Source organism: Panthera pardus, unplaced genomic scaffold (genome assembly GCF_024362965.1).
Source record: "Panthera pardus isolate Hobbes unplaced genomic scaffold, ASM2436296v1 HiC_scaffold_16, whole genome shotgun sequence".
NCBI classification, from domain to species: Eukaryota; Metazoa; Chordata; class Mammalia; order Carnivora; family Felidae; genus Panthera; species Panthera pardus.
Genome location: NW_026526721.1, coordinates 26,033,525 through 26,056,441, shown reverse-complemented (window position 1 = coordinate 26,056,441; position 22,917 = coordinate 26,033,525). Strand labels below are relative to the sequence as shown.

The window sequence follows — 22,917 nt, the reverse complement described above, 5'->3', positions numbered from 1 at the left end:
TTGACAAAGAGAAGGTAGGATAAGGGAGGGAGATAATAGTCTATTTTAGGGTAAGTATGAGATCAAGGCATGGTCTAGTTTGTCCTTTGATAGTTGGTGAGAAAAAGGATTAACAGTCAAATTAACCATTGTTAATTGGTTAACTGAGACAATACAAATTTCCTGTGAAACTATGAAATCACTTTCATTCTTTCAGAGGTATTTTATAAGTTGGAATGTGAATGGCTTTGATTTAATTTACTTCTAAGACATAAAAATTTGTTTAGATTTTAAGAAGAAACAGTAACTAATTGTAATCACGACCTCACCATTTTATAGTGTAGATGTATGTTTTGTGTGAGTTTTACAGGTTTCTCCAAAGGAAGGGTAGTTTGGCTGCACGGATCACATGCTCTCAAGGAATCTCAAGAAACATTCAGATACAGTGAATCAAATGTGTTCAGCCACATCTCTGTTAAATCCTTAGAGTGACTGTAGCTGACCCTCTCAGGCTCACTTGGATTCCCCAGGGAAGAGAGCTTTGAACTCTTGAATACCAGACGCGTCCCATGGGGGTTTTCCTTAATGGCCCAGACAAAAACTCTTGAGTATTTTGTGCCCTGGGTAGTTTGTACGGTAAGAATTGAGAAGAGTCTTTAACCTACTTGGTGGCACAATGTGAAATCTGATACTTTTAGAATCTACTGGTAACTCTGGGCTGGAAAAGTGATTGTACCTTTTTTTCCCCTGCTAAATATACACGTATATTTTATTTCAAAAAACACATTATAGAAGTCTTAAATTTATATTTTACAATAAAAGATACCAATATATGCATTGTTTGTATAACTTCACGGACTGGAATTTGAATCAGTGCTATGTTGCGGTCACTATAGACCATCACACTGAACCACGATGCATAGTTATGATGTACCATATATTTTTTTGAGCTTAGTTATTTTGAGAGAGATTGAGAGTATGCGCTCGAGCTGGGGGTGGGGGTTGGCAGAGAAGAGGGAGAGAGAATCTCAAGTAGGCTCCGAGTGTTGTCAGCGAGGAGCCCCAACGCTGGGCTCGAATTCTCGTACTGTGAGACATAACTGAGCTGAAATCAAGAGTCAGACAGATGCTCAGCGACTGAGCCACCCAGGTACCTTAGTTTTTAAGACAATTTCACACCCATCTCATTTGGGTGTTCTCTTCTGACATCCTTGGGGTAGGAAGAACAGTTTGTATTACTCTAATTTACAGGAATTAAGTCCAGTAAATTGTCACATTGGTCTAAACAGTGCTGTCCAGTAGAGATATAATGCAAGACACATATGTAATTTAAAGTTTTCTGGTAGCCACATTTGAAAGTAAAAAGAAAAGGTGAAATTCATTTGAATATATATTTTGTTCCTTTTTCTGGCTTGCCTTAAGCATATCTATGGATGTTACAGGGGTGGTGGGATTTAGATGGAATTGGAGCTCTCGGGCTCCTGAGCCCTACCAGGTTGTACCTTGTAGAAATATTTGAGTCCAGAGTTGTGAGACAATACAGTTCTTCGGAAAATATATATTTTGTTTAACTCAGTATATACAAAATAGTTCCATGTGATCAAATTAAACATTAATAAGATTAAAATTTTTTTTCTCACTAATTCTCTAAAATCTGGTTAGTATTTGACCTACGCACGTCTCAGTTTGCACCAGCCATGTCTGAAGTGCTCAGTAGCCGAATGTGGCTAGCAGCTATCCTGGTGGTCAGCACACTTCTGGAATTTGAAGCTTTAGTTCCAGTCACCTTCTAACATAACTAGTCTCGGAACATCCTGCTAACTGAACAAGCATGGGTGTAGTGTTCTTATGAGATAATTATGTTATTATTTGTATCCATAGTATTCTTATTGGTAACATGCTAGCTAAAGTCTCTTACTTTCTTGAAATTATGAGAACAGTTGTTACCCATGCACAAAACTATATTAGCTGCCCTTATTTGATTGCTATGTGCATTTACATCTTAGGTATGAGGCAGAAAAAACAAATACATGCACCAAAATCACATTTTTAACTTGCCTGTGAGGGCAATAAATGCATTTATGGAAAGGTGGAAAATAAGGACAGAATGGTCCCTGATGATGGTTGCTAGGGAAATTTGAATTCACTTTGGGATATTAGAAAGGACTAATGCCAAGATTGAGGCAATCAAGTTAGACATGCTTACAACGGAGATGATTTTCTTATTGTAATGAACCCTTTTTTTCTTACCTTCAGGATTTTCCATAAGGAGATAATATTATTTACTCATTTTGCTGTTATATCTATTTCTTTGCTTTCTTACTTACTGTGAGCTCATCTTTTTAACACATTTCACCTGAGGGGTGTGTGTGTGTGTGTGTGTGTGTGTGTGTGTGTGTGTGTTGCCAAGTACTCACTTTTCCTGTTTCATGTTAATTAAAGGAAGGGAAGAGAGCCTGAGGTTTTTATGAGCAAGGAGGCAAAGGCAGATTTTTAACAACAGAGCATATTCTGTGAAGGCGATGAAAGTATTCACCATGGCAATGGATCTACTTTACCCATAAGGCAAAATATGCCGTTTGCGTTTGTTTTGCCAGAGAATTCTAAAATTAGAAAACATGGGGAAGGTAACATAGTTCGACAAAAGGCTTAGACTTAATTCTGATTGCAATTGAGATTTGAATTTCTTGAGAGGAGTATTTGTGTGTGTGGAGAGGGTGGGGGGAGAGAGGGTGGGGAAGGGTTGGGTCACAATCCAAGACAGAAAATCTGTCTTGCGTGTTTACTTTCTTAATTTCCCCTGGATGTCCTTTATAATTTACATTTTTCCTGGTCCTGGTTTATAATCTATATCGAATATTTCTTATTCAGAACTTCAATTCTTATGGAAGACATTTGGGGGTAAATAGATTATAATGTGTACATGTGGGTGAGGTTTTGTGCCAGATGCTTCAGAAGATGTGAAGAAGACCCCATTCTGATACTGTAGGAAAGCTTCAGTTCAGAGAAGCGAGTCAGGCACTTACTCCCCAGCTCTGATTCTCAGCAGAGGAGGATGGGGATCAGAATAGAAATGTTACGTGATATAAAAATGTATGGTTTTCTGGTTATTCTCTTTGGGCCGCACTGGCTTCTCCACACTACTTTCCCCTCCTTCGACCTTGTGTCCTAGCCCTTCAACCTTGAGACTCCTGCCCTCTCCTTATACCAAACTTCTGGTTGCTTCTTCACAATGACTGAGAAATGCCTTACCTCATACTCCTGTCCTGCCCCCATCACAGCATTATGTTCCATTTTTACAGTTCATTCTTCCACCATTCTTACATAGCAGTTCCTTGACCTCTCAAATACAGTGATTTTCTCTCTAGTTTACTTAGGTAACCCTCTCTTTATACTTTTTCCTCTGAAATCTTGAACTCTGTGGTCATTGGCACCTAGAGCTTTCCTAAAATTCTGTCATACCTTCTTGCTATCAGTGAGATCTTCAGGCCTTTAACCACCCTCTACCCCACTTCTGGTTACTTTAAAACAAGAATTTCTTTAATAATCCAGGGTCCCCTGGTCAGACCTCAGTTCTCATCTCTGATATGGATTGATCTTCCAGGCCAGTTTCTTTGGTCCTGCTCATGGACTGTGATGCTCAGCTGTGTACATTGGAGAGACTTTATTGTCCACTTTGGCTAGACTTTTTTTTTTTTAATATATAAAGTCCATTTATAAAGCAGTGGGATGTGATTTTTTTAACAAAAACAAAATAAAAATAACTTTTATCTCTAACTCATTCAGCTCTTTTAAAATTTCTTTAAAAGTAAACCTTTTAGAGTTGTCTGTCTCAGTTGGTAGAGCATGCAACTCTTAATCTTGGGGTCATGAGTTTGAGCCTCATGTTGGGTAGAGTTTACCTAAATTTTAAAAATTAAAGAAGAAAAGTAAACCTTTTATCTCAAGTATGTCATTTATGCATAGAGAAGCACAAAGTTTAGAGCATCATTTACAGGTGTACAGGTGAGAGCATTATCACAAAACAGAAACATCCATGTAATTCTTACCCTGAGTAGGAAATAGAATATAACCCACATTTCTCATTTCGCAACAACTCTTCCCTGACCACACATCATACTCCACTACTTTCTTTCTACCCTTGAGAGCCAAGTTCCTCAAAACAGTGTCATTTCTGTCTACTGACATATCTCAAGTCCCCGGCCTTTTCCAGTCACTTCTTCACTCTCTTCTGATTTCTAACAGTGTAGGTTAGTATTAACACTTTATAGAAATGGAATTATACAATATATGTTTTGTGGGGTTTTTTTTTTTGGTGTAACTTTACAAACTTATGTTTGTAAGATCATTTTTTGTAGCTGTAGATTGTTTGCATTGCTACATGGTATTCTATTGTGTGGCCATATCACAATTGACTTACCCATTTTACTGTGGCTGGACATTTTTTTCCAGTTTTTTGCTATTGTGAAAAATGCTGCTGTGACTTTCTCATTCATATGTTTCAGTGCACATTTGCACACATTTCTCTACCTGGGAATGTTGTTTCTGGGGTCCCATAGATAATACCTGTGTTTAGCTTTAGTTGAAACTGCTGCACAGTTTTCCAGAATCGTGCAGGTTGACACTCCCACCAATAGAGTGTGCGAGTCTCCATTGTTCCATGTCCCCATCAAAGCCTTTTATCATTTTGGCTCTTCTGGGGGATGCATATTGCTACATCCCCTTTTTTTATTATTATTATTATTATTTTATGTTTATTTATTTTTGAGACAGAGAGAGACAGAGCATGAGCAGGGAAGGGGCAGAGAGAGAGGGAGGCACAGAATCCGAAACAGGCTCCAGGCTCTGAGCTGTCAGCACAGAGCCCGGCGCCGGGCTCGAACTTGTCAACTGCGAGATCATGACCTGGGCAGAAGTCAGATGCTCAACCAACTGAGCCACCCAGGCGCCCCAGTGCCACATCATTTTTAGAAAACATTTTAATTACGGAAATTTTCAAATACATAAAACTAGAGAAAAGGGTATGTATGGTAAGGTCAGTATGTAGATCTTTGCTCAGCTTCATTGACTATGAGCTTGTATCATTTGGACTCGTACCATTCTGCAGTCTCTCACTTCTTTCCCCATTCCTTTCACAGGTATTTCAGAACTTGAACCTGCCTTCCAAAACCCTCTGCCCACATTTTTTTCTGCCTCTTTTATTCTAAGTAAATGCTGTTTGCCTCCTTTGTCACAGAGGAAATAGAGGCTATCAGGTACAAATTCCCTTAATTTCTTGTACCTTAGTGAATAAGCTTATCCATAATTGTACTGTCCTCTTAACTCCTTCCCTCCATTCTTATTTAAAGGTTGTCTTATTTCTTATTTTCTAGGCATCATTCTTTCTGGGGTCTTGATCCTTCAGTTTCTGAGGGTTCTGCTCTGTGTATTTTTAAACTTCTTTCATTCTATTTGCTCTTTCCTTTTGACTTATATAAACATGCTCTACATTTCCCATTTCACAACAACCCTTCATTGACCACACATCATACTCTGCCGCTTTCCTCCTACCCTTGAGAGCCAGTTCCTTAAAACAGTAGCCTTCTACTTCTGTGTCTAGTCACACATCTCAACCTTTGTAGTTAGCTGTATTCCATTGCAACTCCCCAAAGCCATCACTAAATCAGATTTGGCCTAGGTCACCAATGATGTTCTTTTTGTCAAACCTAGTGGATACATTTCAGTGTCACTTATTTACAAAACAGATTTTAAGTTCGTCCCGTATGGAAGGCACTGCTAAGTGTGAGTGATAAAAGATTAAAAAGTACCTTCCCTGGGGCGCCTGGGTGGCTCAGTCAGTTAAGCGTCTGACCTCGGCTCAGGTCATGATCTCGCAGTCCGTGAGTTCAGCCCCGCGAGTTCAAGCCCTGCATCGGGCTCCGTGCTGACAGCTCAGAGCCTGGAGCCTGTTTCAGATTCTGTGTCTCCCTCTCTCTGACCCTCCCCTGTTCGTGCTCTGTCTCTCTCTGTCTCAAAAATAAATAAACGTTAAAAAAAAAAAAATTTAAAAAGTACCTTCCCAACACTACAGGAGTTTATGTCCTAGAAGTGACATAGTGGTATAGGATGACAGTGAATTGTCATATTAGATGTTGTTTATTGAAAGATGATACCATGTTGCGCTAGAACTGTTCTAAAAGCTTTACATACATTCTTTTATTTAATTCCTACAATGAAGTAGGCATTATTACTATTGATTGTCATTTTATTTTTGGAAAAATTTTTAATGTTTGTTTATTTTTTGGGAGAGAAAGAGACAGAGTATGATGAGCAGGGGAGGGGCAGAGAGAGAGGGAGACACAGAATCCAAAGCAGGCTCCAGGCTCTGAGCTGTCAGCACAGAGCCTGATGCGGGCCTCAAACTCATGAACCATGAGATCATGGCCTGAGCCCAAGTTGGATACTTAACTGACTGAGTCACCCAGGCACCCGTATTGATTCCCATTGTAAGGGAGAAGAAGCACACGGACTAGAAACTTACCAATCATTTAGTGAGCTCAATATTAATTTGAACCCAAATCTTACTTTGGAGCCAATGCTATTAATGGACAGAACTGTTTCCATAATTCAGTGTGCAAATGTTTCAGAAATGGCTGCACATTTAAGTGAGCTCAGAACTACTTCTTACTTCCTTTGAGTTGCAGAAGAAGGGGAGGAGATGGATGTCAGGGGAAGACGACTTGTTGGTTGATTGATTATCTAAAATTAGGACATATTTAGATCTGAAGTAGACATTTTGGTTCAGTATCCTTAATTTATGTTTAAGCCCTAAAGAAGCAACAACATGTTCAAAATGATAATGGGTTTCTTGTTATTGTTACTGTTTTGTGACAAATGACAACAGATTCCTAGTCTGGTATTTATTTCCTTGTTAAAAAAAGGTTCACCCAGGGGTGCCTGGCTAGCTCAGTTGGTAGAGCATGAAACTCTTGATCTCAGGGTTTTGAGTTCAAGCCCCACGTTGGATGTAGAGATAAGTTTAAAATCTTTTGTCTTAAACAATTTTTAAAGTCTATTTATTTTGAGAGAGAGAGAGGAGCCAGGCACACATGTGTGCGTGAGAGCAGTTGAAGGGGCAGAGAGAGGGAAAGAGAATCCCAAGCAGGTTCTGTGCTGTCAGTGCTGAGCCAGACATGGGGCTCTATCCCACGAACTGTGACATTATAACCTGAACTGAAATCAAGAGCCAGCCGCTTAACAAACTGAGTCACTTAGAAGTTTTGTATAGCAGAGGAAAGTGTGAACTTCAAACTCTCCTCCACCATAGTGATTGGAGTGGGGTCTAAAACCTACTCTTGTATTTCATACTGATTTTTAAAACAAGAGGTCTGTGTTCAAGGGTGTTTACTGGTGGACTTCAGCTCAACAGGATAAGTGTGGGAACATCTTGCTCCCCGTAGTAGCCCAGATACCTCTCAGTGTCTTGATTTCTTCACTGTAAAATGGGGATAATAGTAGTACCTCCTTCAAAGAGAATTTAAAGAGTTAATATGTATACACCTTTTTAAAAAAATATGTATACACTTTTGAAAAGTGCCTGACACATAATCTCAGTCACTGTTAGTTATTGTTTATTGTTAAGATAAGGAGTTCCCCATTTCCATCTCTGTTTATTTCCTGGGTACTTTTTATTTCTCCTTGGGAGTGGGGAGCTGAAAATTTATATTTAAAAAACTGCATAGAAAAGCATGTAAGTATACTCAGTGTCATTTTTCATTCTTAATTAACTTATCTGACCGTCAGTATTATTTTCTTAGCTCTAAGTACATATTAACATACTGTACTGGGTAGCCCATATAGGAATTAAACAATTAAAACCGGTAGACCGCCAAGAGCATAATTTCTACCTTCCTGTAAGTGTTTTCTTCTCTCCTCCGGCAATATTGAAAGGCCTAGTTGGAGCAGTTAACTGATATTAACATATTTTAAATGTCTTTTTTTTTTCCCCCTAGATAGACTCAACTATGTAGGTGACTTTTAAAAATTGCTAATTCTGAGGTGCCTGGGTGGTTCAGTAAGTTAGGCATCTGACTCTTGATTTCAGCTCAGGTCATGATCTCACGGTTCAGTTTGTGAGTTCAAGCCCCGTGTTGGGTTCTGCACTGACAACAGCACAGAGCCTGCTTGAGATTGTCTCCCTCTCTCTGCCCCTCTGCTGCTCATGCGTGCGCTCTCTGTCTCTCTCTCTCTCTCTCTCTCTCTCGTCCTCTCAAAACAAGTAAATAAACTTAAAAAAAAAATTGCTAATCCCCAATCAACTTCCTCGTGAGAAGGAAAGTTGCCATAGGTTGGAGGTAGGATCAAGGAAATGACTTAAGAGTACAGCAGTTGCATTAAAAAAAAAACATTTTATTTATTTATTTTAAAAATTTTTTCAGTAAACTAGTACCCCCACTATGAGGCTCAAACTCATGAGCCTGAGATCAAGAGTCACATGCTCTGCTGATTGAGCCAGCCAGGTGTTCTAGGAGTTCCATTTTTTGCACAGTTTGGAATATCCCAGTGAGTTGGTTGCTAACACAGGCATCTGTAGTATTTGTCATCAGACACACACAACAGAATTATACTTGTCCTGATCAACATGTTCCTTAAACATACCAGTTCCTGATTTACCCAGTTTATTTCTTAACGTTAAAATAGTAACCCTTGGGGCACCTGGGTGACTCAGTCGGTTAAGCGTCTCTTGATTTTGGCTCAGGTCATGATCTCACAGTTTGTGGGTTTGGACCCCATATCCAAATCCACGCTTGTCAGAATCTATTTCTTGGGATTCTTTTTCTCTCCTTCACTTTCTGCATGCACCCTCCCTCCCCCCTGCTTGCGTGTACACACATATGAATGCATGTGCTCTCTCTCAAAAATAAATAAATACATTTAAAAAAAATAGTAACCGTTATGACATTTTTTGACATTTCTCATAAAAGTCACTATCAGGTGAATTACTTACGACAATTGATGTTAAGGTCATCATAATGTACCTCTTCCCATGAACTCAAAGAAATCTGCAAGACTTTTGGAATGTAAATTTAAATTCTTTTTCCCCCCCTAGTTTTCCCCCTTTTTTGTTACGATTTTTGGAATGACTCTAGATTTTTGAAAGGCCATGCACCAATATTTAGTGTTTTTTCTTTTTGCTTCATGTTGTTCTAAAGATGGTTGAAAAATAAGACTCTTCTTTAGCTGCAGTTGTGATTTTAGAATATTTACAAATAAAAGTTTTTCTCAATGTCTAATTTCTCTCATGTTAACATATACTATATGTAAAGTTGCATATGTATTAATTTCTTATCAGGTTTACTAACATTTCTTGTAATGTTAGTATTAAAGAAAGCATCAGGGGGCACCTGGGTGGCTCAGTCGGTAAAGTATCTGACTTCGGCTCAGGTCATGATCTCATGGTTCATGAGTTCAAGCCCCACATCAGGCTCTGTGCTGACGGCTCAGAGCCTGGAGCTTGCTTCAGATTCTGTGTCTTCCTCTCTCTCTGCCCCTCCCCTGCTCATGCTCTGTCTCTCTCTGTCTCTCAAAAATAAATAAACATTGAAAAAAAAATTAAAAAAAAAAAATCAGCCTTTGCTCCCATCAGAACATGACCTGGTTTGTTCAGCTTTTTCGCAGCTGTATCTTCTGTGTAGGGGTCATTCTGTTCCTTTGCTTTCCTGGATACGTGGTTTCCCATGGCCCCCCTTCCCATGCTTTTCCCATAAGGACTGATGGTCTTGTCTCCCATTAGTCACCTTTCCTCTTTCAAGCAGCTCCTTCACCTTCCCTCTGATCTGACCTTCGCTCTCTGCTTGAAGTTCAGCAGTTTTGCCCAATGCCAAATCTGGGGGGTTATTTTTTATTATTAATATTTTAATTTTTTTATAGTTTATGTATTTTGAGAGAGAACGAGAGAGAGAACGTGCAAACAAGATCTGAGGACTGAGATCTCGACCTGAGCTGAAATCAAGAGTCAGATCTTAACCCACTGAGTGACCCAGGTGCCCCAAGTCTGGGGGTTTATTAAATTAGTCTTGGGACATACCCTCCAGAGATGAAGCCCCAAGACACTGTCAGCTGAGTGAAAATATGTGTTTAAGGATGGGGCCGTATAAACAGTGTCAACAATAGAGGAACACATTGTGTAATGTAGAGGAGGGGGCAGTTCCCACTGTGAGGAACAGAGAGGAGGGAACAAGTAAGAGGTACTTTGATAAGTGGCTAGAGATGCTCTGAGTGGGAGAAGGTGGAGCAGGGAGAAAGTGGGCAGCATGTACAAACACAGTGCTCCACAAATATGGACTTGCTTATCTTTCTGTCCTCAGTGCTTCCACTGATTTCTTTGATTTCCTATGTATGATTAGCCCCAGACACTTTGACAGTTATAGTTCCCTCTTTAATAGAGGAAGGTCTTAACTGATTTCCACCTTTTAGTCATATTACAACTTAAGTTTTCTCCACTATTTTGAAATAGACCATCTTTTATTTCTGGTAGATCCATTCTGTTTTCCTTCTCGTGTGAAGGTGCTTGTGTTTGTGGGTCGTGTTGTATTTTTTCTTTTCTTCTTTCTTGCTTTGGTCTTTAAAATCAAATGTAGGGTGCCTGGGTGGCTCAGTCGGTTAAGCAAACCGACTCTTGGTTTCCACTCAGGTTGTAATTTCGTGGTTTGTGAATTCGAGCCCTGTGTTGGGCTCTGCAGCTGGCACTGTGGAGCCTGCTCGGGATTCTCCCCATGCTCCCCCTTCTGTCCCTCCCCTGCTCATGCTATCTCTGTCTCTCTCAAAATAAATAAATAAACTTAAAAAAAAAATAAACTGTGAAATGTTCACTGGGGGTACAGGGTAGGAAGCACACAGTAAAGCAACTTCAGTAAAGCAGGAAAAGTGCTTATGATGGAGGACTTATCAGTTGCCCAAGATGTACATAGAGGACATCTAATTCAATCCATGTTTGGGCACAAGGAATGCTTCCTAGGAGAAGTGCCTGGACTCAGACATGATCTTTAAAATCCCGGTCCATATGCCATCACTGGTCAGACTTCACGTTTAATATCTTGTTGATATACATAAAGACATGAAAAATATGTTTGAAGCTGTTATCTTTGTTTCCCAAGTGATAGAAAAACAGAAAGCCTTCCTTCATTCAGCAAATTTGTTAAAAGCTAGCTTGTGGTTTTCTGACCTAATACAGTTAAATTTGTGTCTTTTCTTTAATAGCTTTTGTGTTCTCCATTTTTAAGACTTTATCCACTCAACATTATTGAAAATCCCTATGTTTACTTCTTTCTCTCTTTTTTAAAAAATCAACCATAAGGTTTCAGTGAGTGCTTTTCATTTGCCTATGATTTTTAGATTGTGATAAGGAAAAGATCGCTGAAGACCATCCAGGTTAATGTGTAGCTTAAATTTGAAGAAGTCAGTTAAAGAAATGAAAGCAGAAGGGAAGCAAAAATGAGATAAAAACAGAGGGAGACAAACCATAAAAGACTCTTAAATACAGAGAACAGACTGAGAGTTCCTGGAGGGGTGTTGGGTGGGGGGGATGAGCTAAATGGGCAAGGGGCATAAAGGAGGGCACTTGTTGGGATGAGCACTGGGTGCTATGTAAGTGTTCTATTCCTGTAATCATTATTACACTGTATGTTAACTAACTTAGATTTAAATTTAAAAAAGAAAGAAAGAAATCAAAGTAGGTCATCAGTTCAAAATGTTGCCTTCCAGCTAGAGGAATGGAGTCTTCCATTATCTCCAGTTTTACTCCATTCTTAGGGCAGCAACAATTCTAATGTTTGGTAGGAGATGACCACATCAAGGCTAGAAAAATACTTGGGTGAGCTGGTGTCATTTTGATGCTGCAGTAGAAGGCAGACTGGGCAGAAGAGAAGCTCTGAAGATTCAAATGATTTGAAGTCTGGGGGTTAAAAAAAAAAAGCAAGCAGAAAACCAGGAGATGTTATTTTAGTCACTGCCAAAAATGGGTTGTGATTCAGTTTGTTTACTTATATAATCCAGTGCTGAGCACTTATTCACTGGATTCAGCGAATACTTGTGGTTGATAATGTTCTTCTATGCATTTAATCACACTGAATATAAGTTTGAATAACATCATAAGATTTGTTATTTGATTTAGTTTTCAGACCATGTTTGAACCTGCAAGTAGTTTGTAAGTTAAATTATCGCTCAATTTGCTGCATAAATAGAATTGGGCAGCACATATTAGGAAAGAATCCCCAGAGACACGGCATGAGACCAAGTGTCTGCCTTTTGTCTTGTATTAATTTGTGACTGTTGCATACTTCATCACTTGAAAAACTATGCCTCTGTGCAAAGAGGACCCTTCAATGTTGCTAGGAAACCCAATAACTGTTTTGTACAATCTTGAGATTTTAATTCATTTCTAATGCAACACATTGAAGAGCAGTTGAATGCTTTAAGCATTTTTTTGGAAAAAGAAATACTGAAAGCCATTTAAAGAGCTGTTTAAAAAAGTTTTTTAGCAGCATACACATTAAGAGAATGTCAATGTAAAGCAGAAATGGGCAATCACCCTTCTTAAAATCTCAGTTTTGAAACAATAACTGCTGTTAAGAGTTTGGTATATATCTTTCCAGATCATTTTAATACATATGTAACTGTTTCCTGAGGTAGTCTTTTAAGATAAAAATAATTTTTATGTGTCAGACAAGAGATAATGAAAGATACTGTCATGAAAAACTAAGTTGCATTTTATTCTAATGACTGTGCAATAGAAGTACAGAGAGTATGGTTAGGAGGACTTAAACATCATACACATTTAGATGTTTGAGGTCATTGAACTTTGTTACTTTTTTTTTTAAGTTTACTTTTGAGAGAGAGCTTGAGTGAGTGTGGGAGGGACAGAGAGGGAGGGAGAGAGTAACTCTTTTTTTTTATTTTTATAAAATAAAAACTCTAAAAGCACTGAATAACCTGAAAGTTTAATAACTAATAGCAAAACTTCACTCTCTTATATATTGTTCCTTCCATATTTTTAGGCTATGTCTTTATTCATTTTGGAATGGAATTTTCATTCTGGAGTACACTTAGCTTATTCTTATCTTAATACATAAAGTATTAATATCCAGACAAATTAAGTGCAGGTAACAAATTATAGTAGCTATGGAAAGAAGATCTTCAAGTAACGGGAACAACTTATGGGGGATTTAGTACTCTTTTTCAACCTTTATAAAATTGATCAAATTTATAATCCGTTCTTTTTCTACTAGCGTGCAAGGAACTACAACAGAAGATGGGGGTATCCACAATTTCTTTTAACTGTTTTGGAGCCTAATGATTTAAATTAGGACATGAGTTTTTAGAATTCACTTAATACAACGTATTATGGGAAGAAGATAAGCTCATCAACATCTAGAGCATATTTCAAAAACAGTGGAGGCTATCTAAATCAACTTTGCAAGAAAGCTTATAAAGGAAAAAAACCCTTGCATAGTATGTGCTAAAGTGCCAAATGGATAATCCAGAGAGCAGAAAGTAAAGTACTGTGAATATGTGTATAAAGACAGAAAGAAAAATCAGTGTAGGTTGAAGGTAGGAGAATGAATGTCTTAGTGAATGAGGTAGGAATGGAACTGAGTTTATTAGAAAAGGTAGACTGTGTATATTCAGAGGACTGAATATTAATTCAAGAGAAGCACTTGAGATTATACATGCAAAAATCAAATAATTTTAAATAGAATGTGGGCACGAAATGGAGATTGAAATAGTAATGGGTCTTTTTTAGGATATTGAATAAAATAGTCCATTTGGGTTGAATCAGTGAGTTGGATGGTATATCATCAGTCTTTGCTGTGTAACAAACCAACCCAAACTCTAAAGGCTTAAAACAAAAACTGTGTGCGAGTTCACGATCCTGGGGGTTGTCATTTTAGGCTGTGCTGAGATAGGGGAGTTCTAGGCTCACTCATAGGGCTGCAGACAACTGGTCTAGGTTGGGGCTGGGTTTTCTGGGTGTCTGCATGTTGAGTGGTTGCAGCTGTTGGTTGAAACCTCAGTTCTCTCCTGTGTGGTTTGGTCACTTAGTGGCAGGGGTCTGAGGGCAAGAGTGGGAGCAACAGGATCTTTTGAGACTTTGCCTTGGAACTCACACAGCAGCACTCTTTTGGTCAGAGTTAGGCCAGCCTCTGATTTAAGGGAGGGTAGAGTACATGTCCAGTTTTAATATGCTTTTTGAGGAGTGCACTTAAATGTGATTAAAAGCTTAGGATGATGCTCGAATATAAATGGCTTGTGTGTTATCTTGCTTTTCTTTCATTCTCAATCTATTAGCTTTAACTTTATTAGCATTTTATTATAAGTGACAGTAGATATGCATTAACCTTCTTTGAGGGATAATGGAAAGCATTTTGGGATGGCTAATAATTTAATTCTATATTTTGGCTTGGTCTGTTGGAATTTATTATTTGAAAAACAACATCAAAATCATCATTATGGAGAATTAGGACTCACATTTACTTACTTTTTTTTTTTTTTTTTTTAAAGTAGGCTCCATCCCAGCATGGAGCCCAGTGCTGGGCTTGAACTCATGACCCTGAGATCAAGACCTGAGCTGAGATCAAGAGTTGGATGCTTAACTGACTGAACTACCCAGCCACCCCTATTCTTAATTTTGCTCTAAAATATTCATATGTTGGTCACAGCAGGGGAAAGAAAGGAGAGAGAGGCAGGTCTCATGTACCATAATCTTAGTGCTTAGGACCTCTTCCACATCATCACTGAGCCCTGAAAGTCAGTGTTGGGTTATGGAGAGGACCAAATGTTGTGACCATTTGAAACTCTGGTTCTGTATAGGTTGATACTTGAAGTTTATATGCAAGAAAATGTTGGGTTATCAAAAGGAAAACAGATGTGACAAACTAGTGCTGTGCAAACTTTTATAGTGTAAGTAGTTTAAAAAAATAAGTTCTGTGTGATAGTTTATTTACATATTAAATTTGCATTTCATATCATGTTGTTGCCTTTTTCAGACTTTGATCTTCTAAGACCTACCTAGTGAACAAACCTATTTTTATATGTGAGTTGATATGAGCAAAATTGCTTTCCTCTTGACAAACAAAATGTGAATTTATTAAACTCAGTGTTTTTTTTCTCTGATATTTATCAAGAAACTACCATTTTGCTTGTAGTTTACTTTTAACCTTTTTTTTTTTTTTTTTTTTTTTTTTTTTTTTGGCATGTAAGTGGTACGAGTTTTGCAGCAAAGAAGAGACTTTTTGTTCAGTTCTTACAAAGATACGGTGGGTTTAGGGGGTGCCTGGGTGGCTCAGTCGGTTAAGTGTCTGTCTTCAGCTCAGGTCATGATCTCAAGTTTCCTGAGTTCGAGCTCTGCATCAGGCTCCCACAGAACCTGCTTCAGATCCTCTGTCCCCATCTCTCTCTGCCTCTCCCCTGCTTCTGCACCTCTCTCTCTCAAAAATAAATAAACATTAAAAAAAAAAAAGATTCAGTGGGTTTAAGCCATTTCTTTTTAACAAACTCAGAAGAGTTTTGGAATTTTTGTTTGGGGTTTAGGACATCTTATTTTGGTTTTTACATACTTTTCAAATATTGCCATTAATGGTTATTAATTCTCTGTGACCTAAGTGGAAGTTTCATAGAATACAAATTCCAGAATAAGTTATAGAATTTTAAGATGTCTTTTTAACAATAATAAGTAAGACAGACATTTTTCAGAAGAGAAATAGGAAGAGAGAAACAGTAAGAAAAGTCTTCCAGATAATATTAAGGCCAAATATTTGGTAAATTAAAAAATACATGAATTTTTTTTTAAGTTTATTTATTTTGAGAGACAGAGAGTGGGGGAAGGGCAGAGAGAGAGAGAGGGAGAGAATCCCAGGCAGACTGTCAGTACAGAGCCCAACATGGGTCTTGATCTCACAAACTGTGAGATCATGACCTGAGCTGAAACCAAGAGTCGGATGCTTAACCAACTGAGCCAAATAAATAAATAAATGTTTATTTATTTATTTTGTGTAAGCTCTATGCCCATTGTGGGGCTTGAACTCATAACCAGAGATTAAGAGCGCACGTTCTACTGACTGAGCCAGCCAGGCACCCCTAATTTAATAAAAATTTAGAATTGAAGAAGCCTTGGTGGAAAACATGTCTGAGTTCATCAGCATGTGCCCCAGCAGCAAGAGTTCCCAGTGTGTCCGTGGCACTGTGACAAGTTTGAATTAATGTAGCCTGAGCTGGTATGATATCATTGACCTTTTAGAGACTGTAGTTAAGTTTACTTTTAAAACATCTACTTGGATATAGAATACCCTCTACCAATAGAAACTTGTATTGCACATAATGTTGGGAGATTCACAGTGCCCTTAAAGGAAATTGTATCAAACGAGATGTTATTAATATTGGCATTCCATTTCTACAAGGCACAAGCTAAAAACTGGGGACCACTGTGTTTGGACCTCCTCACTCTGGTCCCAAATCACAGCCTGTTCTCTTGAACAGCTGGGGTGTGCTGAGCATGCTACCAGCCTAACAGCAGATGCTTAGTCCATGTGCATGTTTCTTTCTCCAGATTTCACCAGAAGTTTAAGTATCACTACTCCTGATCAGATGATTGAAAAGGCCAAAGGGGAAACTGCTTATTTGCCCTGCAAATTTACCCTTAGTCCAGAAGACCAGGGACCACTGGACATCGAGTGGCTGTTATCACCAGCTGATAATCAGAAGGTGGATCAAGTGGTAAGTTTGCTAAGTGCTTGCTCACCCACCAGAAGTCTAGAACTTGTCTTAAGTGTCCATCACGATGCCGATCACATGGATGGGGGTGGGGATAGGGGGAGCTATGAGGAAAGCCCAGACTTCTCTCTCTTGTGGTATGGGGGAGGAAAGCAGTCACTCTGGCGGAAAGTGAGGACATGTGTAATGGAGTGAAATGGATAACAAGTGGCCTAAGCTTTATTAGAGAAAGCTTTAAGGAAGAAGAGGAACTTAGGAATGTTCTGAAATCTGGAGTTCGAAGTGTGAGCCACAGCATGGTGGGAGGAGGAGCGTATGGAGCAGGCATGATGCATGGCAGGAATATGCATAATGTGCCAGGGGACCACGAGGAAACTAGACTTTGTGAAGAATTAGATGGAATTCAGTTTTTTTGTTTTTATTCTTTTTAGAATTCAGTGTTGTTATTTTTGTTTTAATGTTTATTTTTTTGAGAGAGAGAGAGAGAGACAGAGCACAAGCAGGGGAGGGGCAGAGAGAGGGAGGCACAGAATATGAAGCAGGCTCCAGGCTCTGAGCTATCAGCACAGAGCCCGACGTGCGGATTGAACTCACAGACTGTGAGATCATGACCTGAGCCAAAGGCAGACCCTCAACTGACTGAGCCGCCAGGCGCCCCTGGAATTCAGTTTTTAACACAAGGATTCTCTTACCTGTGTAAGGGTCACCGTGTGTAACAATGTAATGTAGGTACATATTATGACAGAGTCTATTTTCTGTATTCTTCAAGTTAAATATCCTGTGTAATGAATTTCTTAGAAAGCAAAGCCTTCATACCAGAACAATTTATAAAATATCTAATTTTACATTAAAAATATTAAATAGCAAAATATTGTTATAGAAGTTTTTCTTTAAAAAAAATTTTTTTAAAGTTTATTTTTGAGAGGGAGAAAGAGGAGACAAAGCGCAAGCGGGGGAGGGGCAGAGAGAGAGGGAGACACAGAATCTGAAGCAGGCACCAGGCTCTGAGCTGTGAGCACAGAGCTGGACGTGGGGCTCCAACTCATGGACTGCAAGATCATAACCTGAGCCGAAGTCGGATACTTAATTAACTGAGCCACCCAGCCTCCCCTATAGAAGTTTTTTCTGATTATAAAGTATTAAGAGCCTAATGTAGAAAACCTAGAAATCCGTAAGTGGCACAAAGGAGGGAAATTGCCCAATAATCTAATTTCCAAATACATATATCACACTTTGCCTTTTAATGGTACCAAAATATTTCACCTAACTTAGAATGTTGCCTATTAGCTTTGTCTGACACATTTAATTTTATTTATTCTCTTAATTTTGTTTAAAGATTTTATTATTTTTTAAAAGTAATCTCTACCCCCAGCATGGGATTTAAACTCACAACCCCAAGATCAAGAGTTGTACACTCTACTGGGCAAGCCAGCCAGGCTCCCACTGACACATTTAATTTTTAAGAACAACATTTTATTAGACCAGGGAGAGAAAAATAAATGTAAATATTTAGAGGAATATAGTAACATACATTTGGAAGAGAAAATTTATTTTTATTTATGGTCCATCTAAAAGAAGGGGTTATTAAGCCATTTAACGACTGTATCAGTGCAGTTAAATACTTACTGTTTTTGGCAGTTTCACTCAGGTTTCCCATGATGTATTTCTGAAGGAAAAAAATGAACATCTTTCCCAGGTTGTGAATGACTAGGGCCACCCCCTCCAAGCACATACTTCTGCCCTGATTCTGCTACTGCAACTTCCTTCTATCTCCCTAAGCAAAATAGAGCCTAACTCATTTTGTCTGCTCAGCCCAGAAATCCTGCACCTCCCTGTCTTGCTCTGCTGTCCCCTGTCTCTCCTTCCATGTCAGTGCCAGCACCCCGAACACAGGCTTCTTTCTACCTGAGGTTCTGCGTACTCCTCACACCCTAGCCAGTGCAGAGGCCATCTCCCCTTAGAGCCCATGACCGCTCCCCCAGTTCACATGAATGAATGGAAAGCACGGGTCTTCAGTGCTTCTGGCTTAGGACTCAGGTGTGAAGCTGTGTGACAAGGTACATCTAGAGACCAGGAAGCACGGTATTTTGTGAAAGGAGGACCCAAAGTCTTCTGTGCTGAGTGGGAGGCACAGCTTTGTCACCTACAGACTTTTGAGACAAGTATGAGACTAGAGACTGGGTTTAAGTGTCCATTTCTGGGTTTAGAAACCTAGCCTCTAACCTAAAACACTGTAAAATCAAACCAAAAGATAAGTAAAAGGGACAGGAAAAGATTGATGCAAAAGAGGATGCTGATAGAGAATTTCAGTTACATTATATGTTAGCTGAGCCATTATTCACTTCAGTTAAATTAGTAGTCACTATGGTGGGGGACTGGACTGGAGAAGTTACCATCCTTGTTTCCTGTATGATTTTAGTCTGCAAACAGTTACCATGTCCTGTGCACTTACTGTGTGCTGGGCAGTGTTGTATATACTTCAATTACATATACTTATTTAAGCCTTAAAACAACACCCTAAATGAGAATCATTATACATGTGAAGAAGAGGAAATGGATGTCCAGAAATTTGAAGGAACATGCCCAGGGGCACACAGCTAGCAATAGAGCTGTTGGGGTTTGAACTCAGGTCTCTCTCACTTCCCTCTTGCGCTTTATTCTCCTTTGCACTATCCTGTACTGCCTCCCACATTTCATAAGCCTCTGTCCTCATGTGTGAAATAGGAACAAATACACATACCTCTCAGGATTGTGATAAGAATTCAGTGAAATACTATATGCATAAGAATTTTGTAAGCTTAAAATGACACAAAGAAGTTAATAAAGTCAGTACCAAGTCAAATGGATCTGATTTGCATCTTAGCCGTGTGACTTTGCAAAAATTGATCTCTAAGAGCCACTGCTTTCCTCAGCTTCCAGGTTAAATGTGGACAGTGACACCACCCTGGCAGAGTTGTGAAGAGGAATCAAAATTGCCTGGCAAATGTTAGTTTTTCATTTCATAACCACCATTTGTAATATTGTTTTCATGGGAAAATACTAAGAGAGTTTACAAAATAACTAAGGGTGAGGACACCTTGTCAGATGCTCCTTAAAGCCCTATTAAGGTGCGTTTGTAACAAAATATGAGGGATTGAGTGGAGTAGATTGAATAAGGGAGTCAGTAGTTAAATGCAGAGGAAGATAGGACAGCCTCATGAGTTCACAGTGTTGCTATTGACAGGTCAGTGTGAAAAGTAGATGCAGCAAGGACAGTGATGGTTTGTGTTTATAGAGTAAGTCAGCTGTGGACCTTTCAGTTGTTGCTTTTACTTAACAAACTGATACTGAGTGCTTCCTAGATGCAGACATTTAATATATAAGTTAAAACATCTAGTGGGTAAGGAGTGGGCTTAGCATGGCTGTTGCACAGGGGAGGTGATAATACAGAAAAGAATCCAAATCCCTGCCATTAAGAAATTCCTACAGATGACACTATTTCTGATTATACTGCCCATAGTTAACATCTCAGATAAAAGTTACCTGCTGGATATAGACTGTAGTCATGTTCTCTGATTATTATTTGAGTTTGATGCCAAACTGTGTGACCATATTCAAGGATCAGTTGCTTTCTGTTTTCTTTTCTTTTTTAAGGTTTTTAAAAATTTTTTAACGTAAATTTATTTTTGAGAGACAGAGTGTGAGCTGGAGAGATATGGAGAGAGAGGGAGACACTGAATTCGAATCAGGTTCCAGGCTCTGAGCTGTCAGCACAGAGCCCAATGTGGGGCTCGAACTCACAGACAGTGAGATCATGACCTGAGTCAAAGTTGGACTTTTAACTGTTCTAAGTGATCTCTACACCCACCATGGGGCTCGAACTTCCAACCCAGAGATCAAAAGTCACATGCTCCACTGACTGAGCCAGCCAGGCACCCCATGATCTGTTTTTTAAATCTGTGATTTGAATAATTGTAGGTTTCCTGATAATACTGTGTTTTTATTTTTATTTTTTTGGATCTACAGAAAGTACCGTGGCATATCCAGAACTCCTGTAATGAGACAGAGGGTTGGTTTGCTTGTTTATTTTTCCTCCTGTCTTATTTTCTTTCAGATTATTTTATATTCTGGAGACAAAATTTATGATGACTACTATCAAGATCTGAAAGGACGAGTGCATTTTACAAGTAATGATCTCAAATCTGGCGATGCATCAATAAATGTAACAAATTTACAGTTGTCAGATATTGGCACATATCAGTGCAAAGTGAAAAAAGCTCCTGGTGTTGGAAATAAGAAGATTCAGCTGACAGTTCTTGGTAAGTTATTTGTTTTAATGGTACTTGTTAAGAGGGTAGTACAACATGGTTCTGTAGGAGCATTTGAAGGAATTCGAATGTCCTCAGATAACACAGAACATAAAGCTAACATACTTTTTTGGATTAAAATAAATAAGAGTGACTAGCTTCTTTGTGAAATTCATAAAAGAGTTTAAAGGTAAATGAAGGAGTTTTGTGATATGAAAAAAGAACCCTAAGCCAGGCATTAGGAGATGAGGGATTTTTTTTTTTTTTTTTTTTTTTTTTTTGTATTCTCAGATTTGCCTTGAGACTGAAATGGAATCTCTTCATTTCCTGGGCCTCAGCCTACCTTTTAGAAACAAAAAATTATTTAATTATCCTTAAATCTCTATCCTTTTCCATTCAGTTCAGAAGTGTTTGTTATGGACACTTTAAGCTTTTTTCAAACTACATAACTCAATAAGTGAGATTTCTACGATGAATGGTTGGAATATTTAGAACAGAGAAGTGAAATATAGTAGAAGGTTGGGATAAGGTCCTTACACATCAGATAATCACTTAACCTCCCTGAGGATCACTGGTTTTCATCCTTAAAGTAAAGGGATTAGATAGGTGATCACTAGGATGTCTTGTTGTCTCCATGACAGTTAAGGAGATAAGTAAACTTTCAGAGACTGCAATGTTTATTCTTCTCCAGATTCTGTGGTTGTGCACAAATACCCCTAATTCCTTCCAGTCGAGAAACTGAAAGGTTATTGTTCGTAAATACACTTCTAAAATACTGCAGTAGACTTTACACGAAAGTATAACAGCTACTGCATAGAAAACCACAACTGTCTAGCTCTGTTTTATGACAGGAAATTCCCTTTCTTTGTGACCTAAGGTCTCCTGGTTCGGGTTACATTTGGAGACCCACGTTGTGTAGGAATTTTGGATTGCTAGAACTGCCTAGCACACCCCTAGAAATAATTGATCAAGCCAGTTCTCTCCCACATCCTCATTCCTTTTGTTTTAGGGAACTGATCAATATGGGGAGGATGGAAAATTGATGTATTGGATTCCAGACTCATTTAGAACATCCCTCTTTTCTAAAGAATGAATATCAGAGCAAGTAGAGACTAGGAACAAGAATGTGGGTTTTTGTGCACTCCAGTGGCAAATTCAGGGGTGTTTTGGTTGGTATGGCAGTCTTCCACTTGAGTAGCACACCAAGGCCCTGGTAAAAGGCACTTCATTCTAAATGGCACTAGTTCAAAATGTTTCCTATGGTAATGTTGGAAATTCTAGCTTTCTGTGTCTACATTTAGTAAACATGGAGTTACCTTTCTTTTTCATAAATGTGAAAGCGGGTAAAAGTTTAATAATTTGTCTGAACTTTTATCCCAGATGCAGGTATATTTAAGACTATAACTCTGATTGTGTATCTTCTTTTAACAATGCTCTCCAGAAAGCATTGTGTTAAGACATATATGGAATTTTAACTGGTCCATGATGTACCAGTCAGACTGTACTTGTTATTGGAATTATTTATTGTGGACCCTGAGGTGGGCAGGTACACTGGGAAGAATTTGTTGGCACACATTTCCAGAAGCAGTGTGAATAAGCACAGTGTGTGTGAGTGTGTGTATGTTCCCATCAGACCAAGTTCTGGATTGAATTTGCAGTTTCTGACTAAGGAATCATTACAGCAAAAGGCAGCTCATGTCCTAGAAGGAACCTGGGTCAGTAATAATGGTTGGCACATGATGTGGCTAAGCACATTGGTGACAGCAGCCATGACTGCCATGCAGGAACCTCACAAGCCAGCATCTCACACCTCAAGATGGGTAAGTGAGAAGCATTGGCACAGTAACTCTCTTTGTTAGCTCTGGAGGGGATCACCTTGGCCAGGCAAGCTGTGAATCCAAACCAG

At 38.9% G+C, this 22,917-nt stretch overlaps 1 protein-coding gene across 3 annotated transcripts in view; it reads left to right on the top strand.

The window, feature by feature from the left end:
* Positions 1-22,917, top strand: part of CXADR (CXADR Ig-like cell adhesion molecule) — a 56,502-nt gene that overhangs the window by 7,174 nt on the left and 26,411 nt on the right. For all 3 annotated transcript variants that reach the window (XM_019467763.2, XM_019467764.2, XM_019467761.2), the window contains exons 2-3: positions 16,562-16,728; positions 20,819-21,023. In XM_019467763.2, the coding sequence (XP_019323308.1) occupies positions 16,562-16,728; positions 20,819-21,023 (372 nt within the window). The remainder of the gene's footprint in view (positions 1-16,561; positions 16,729-20,818; positions 21,024-22,917) is intronic.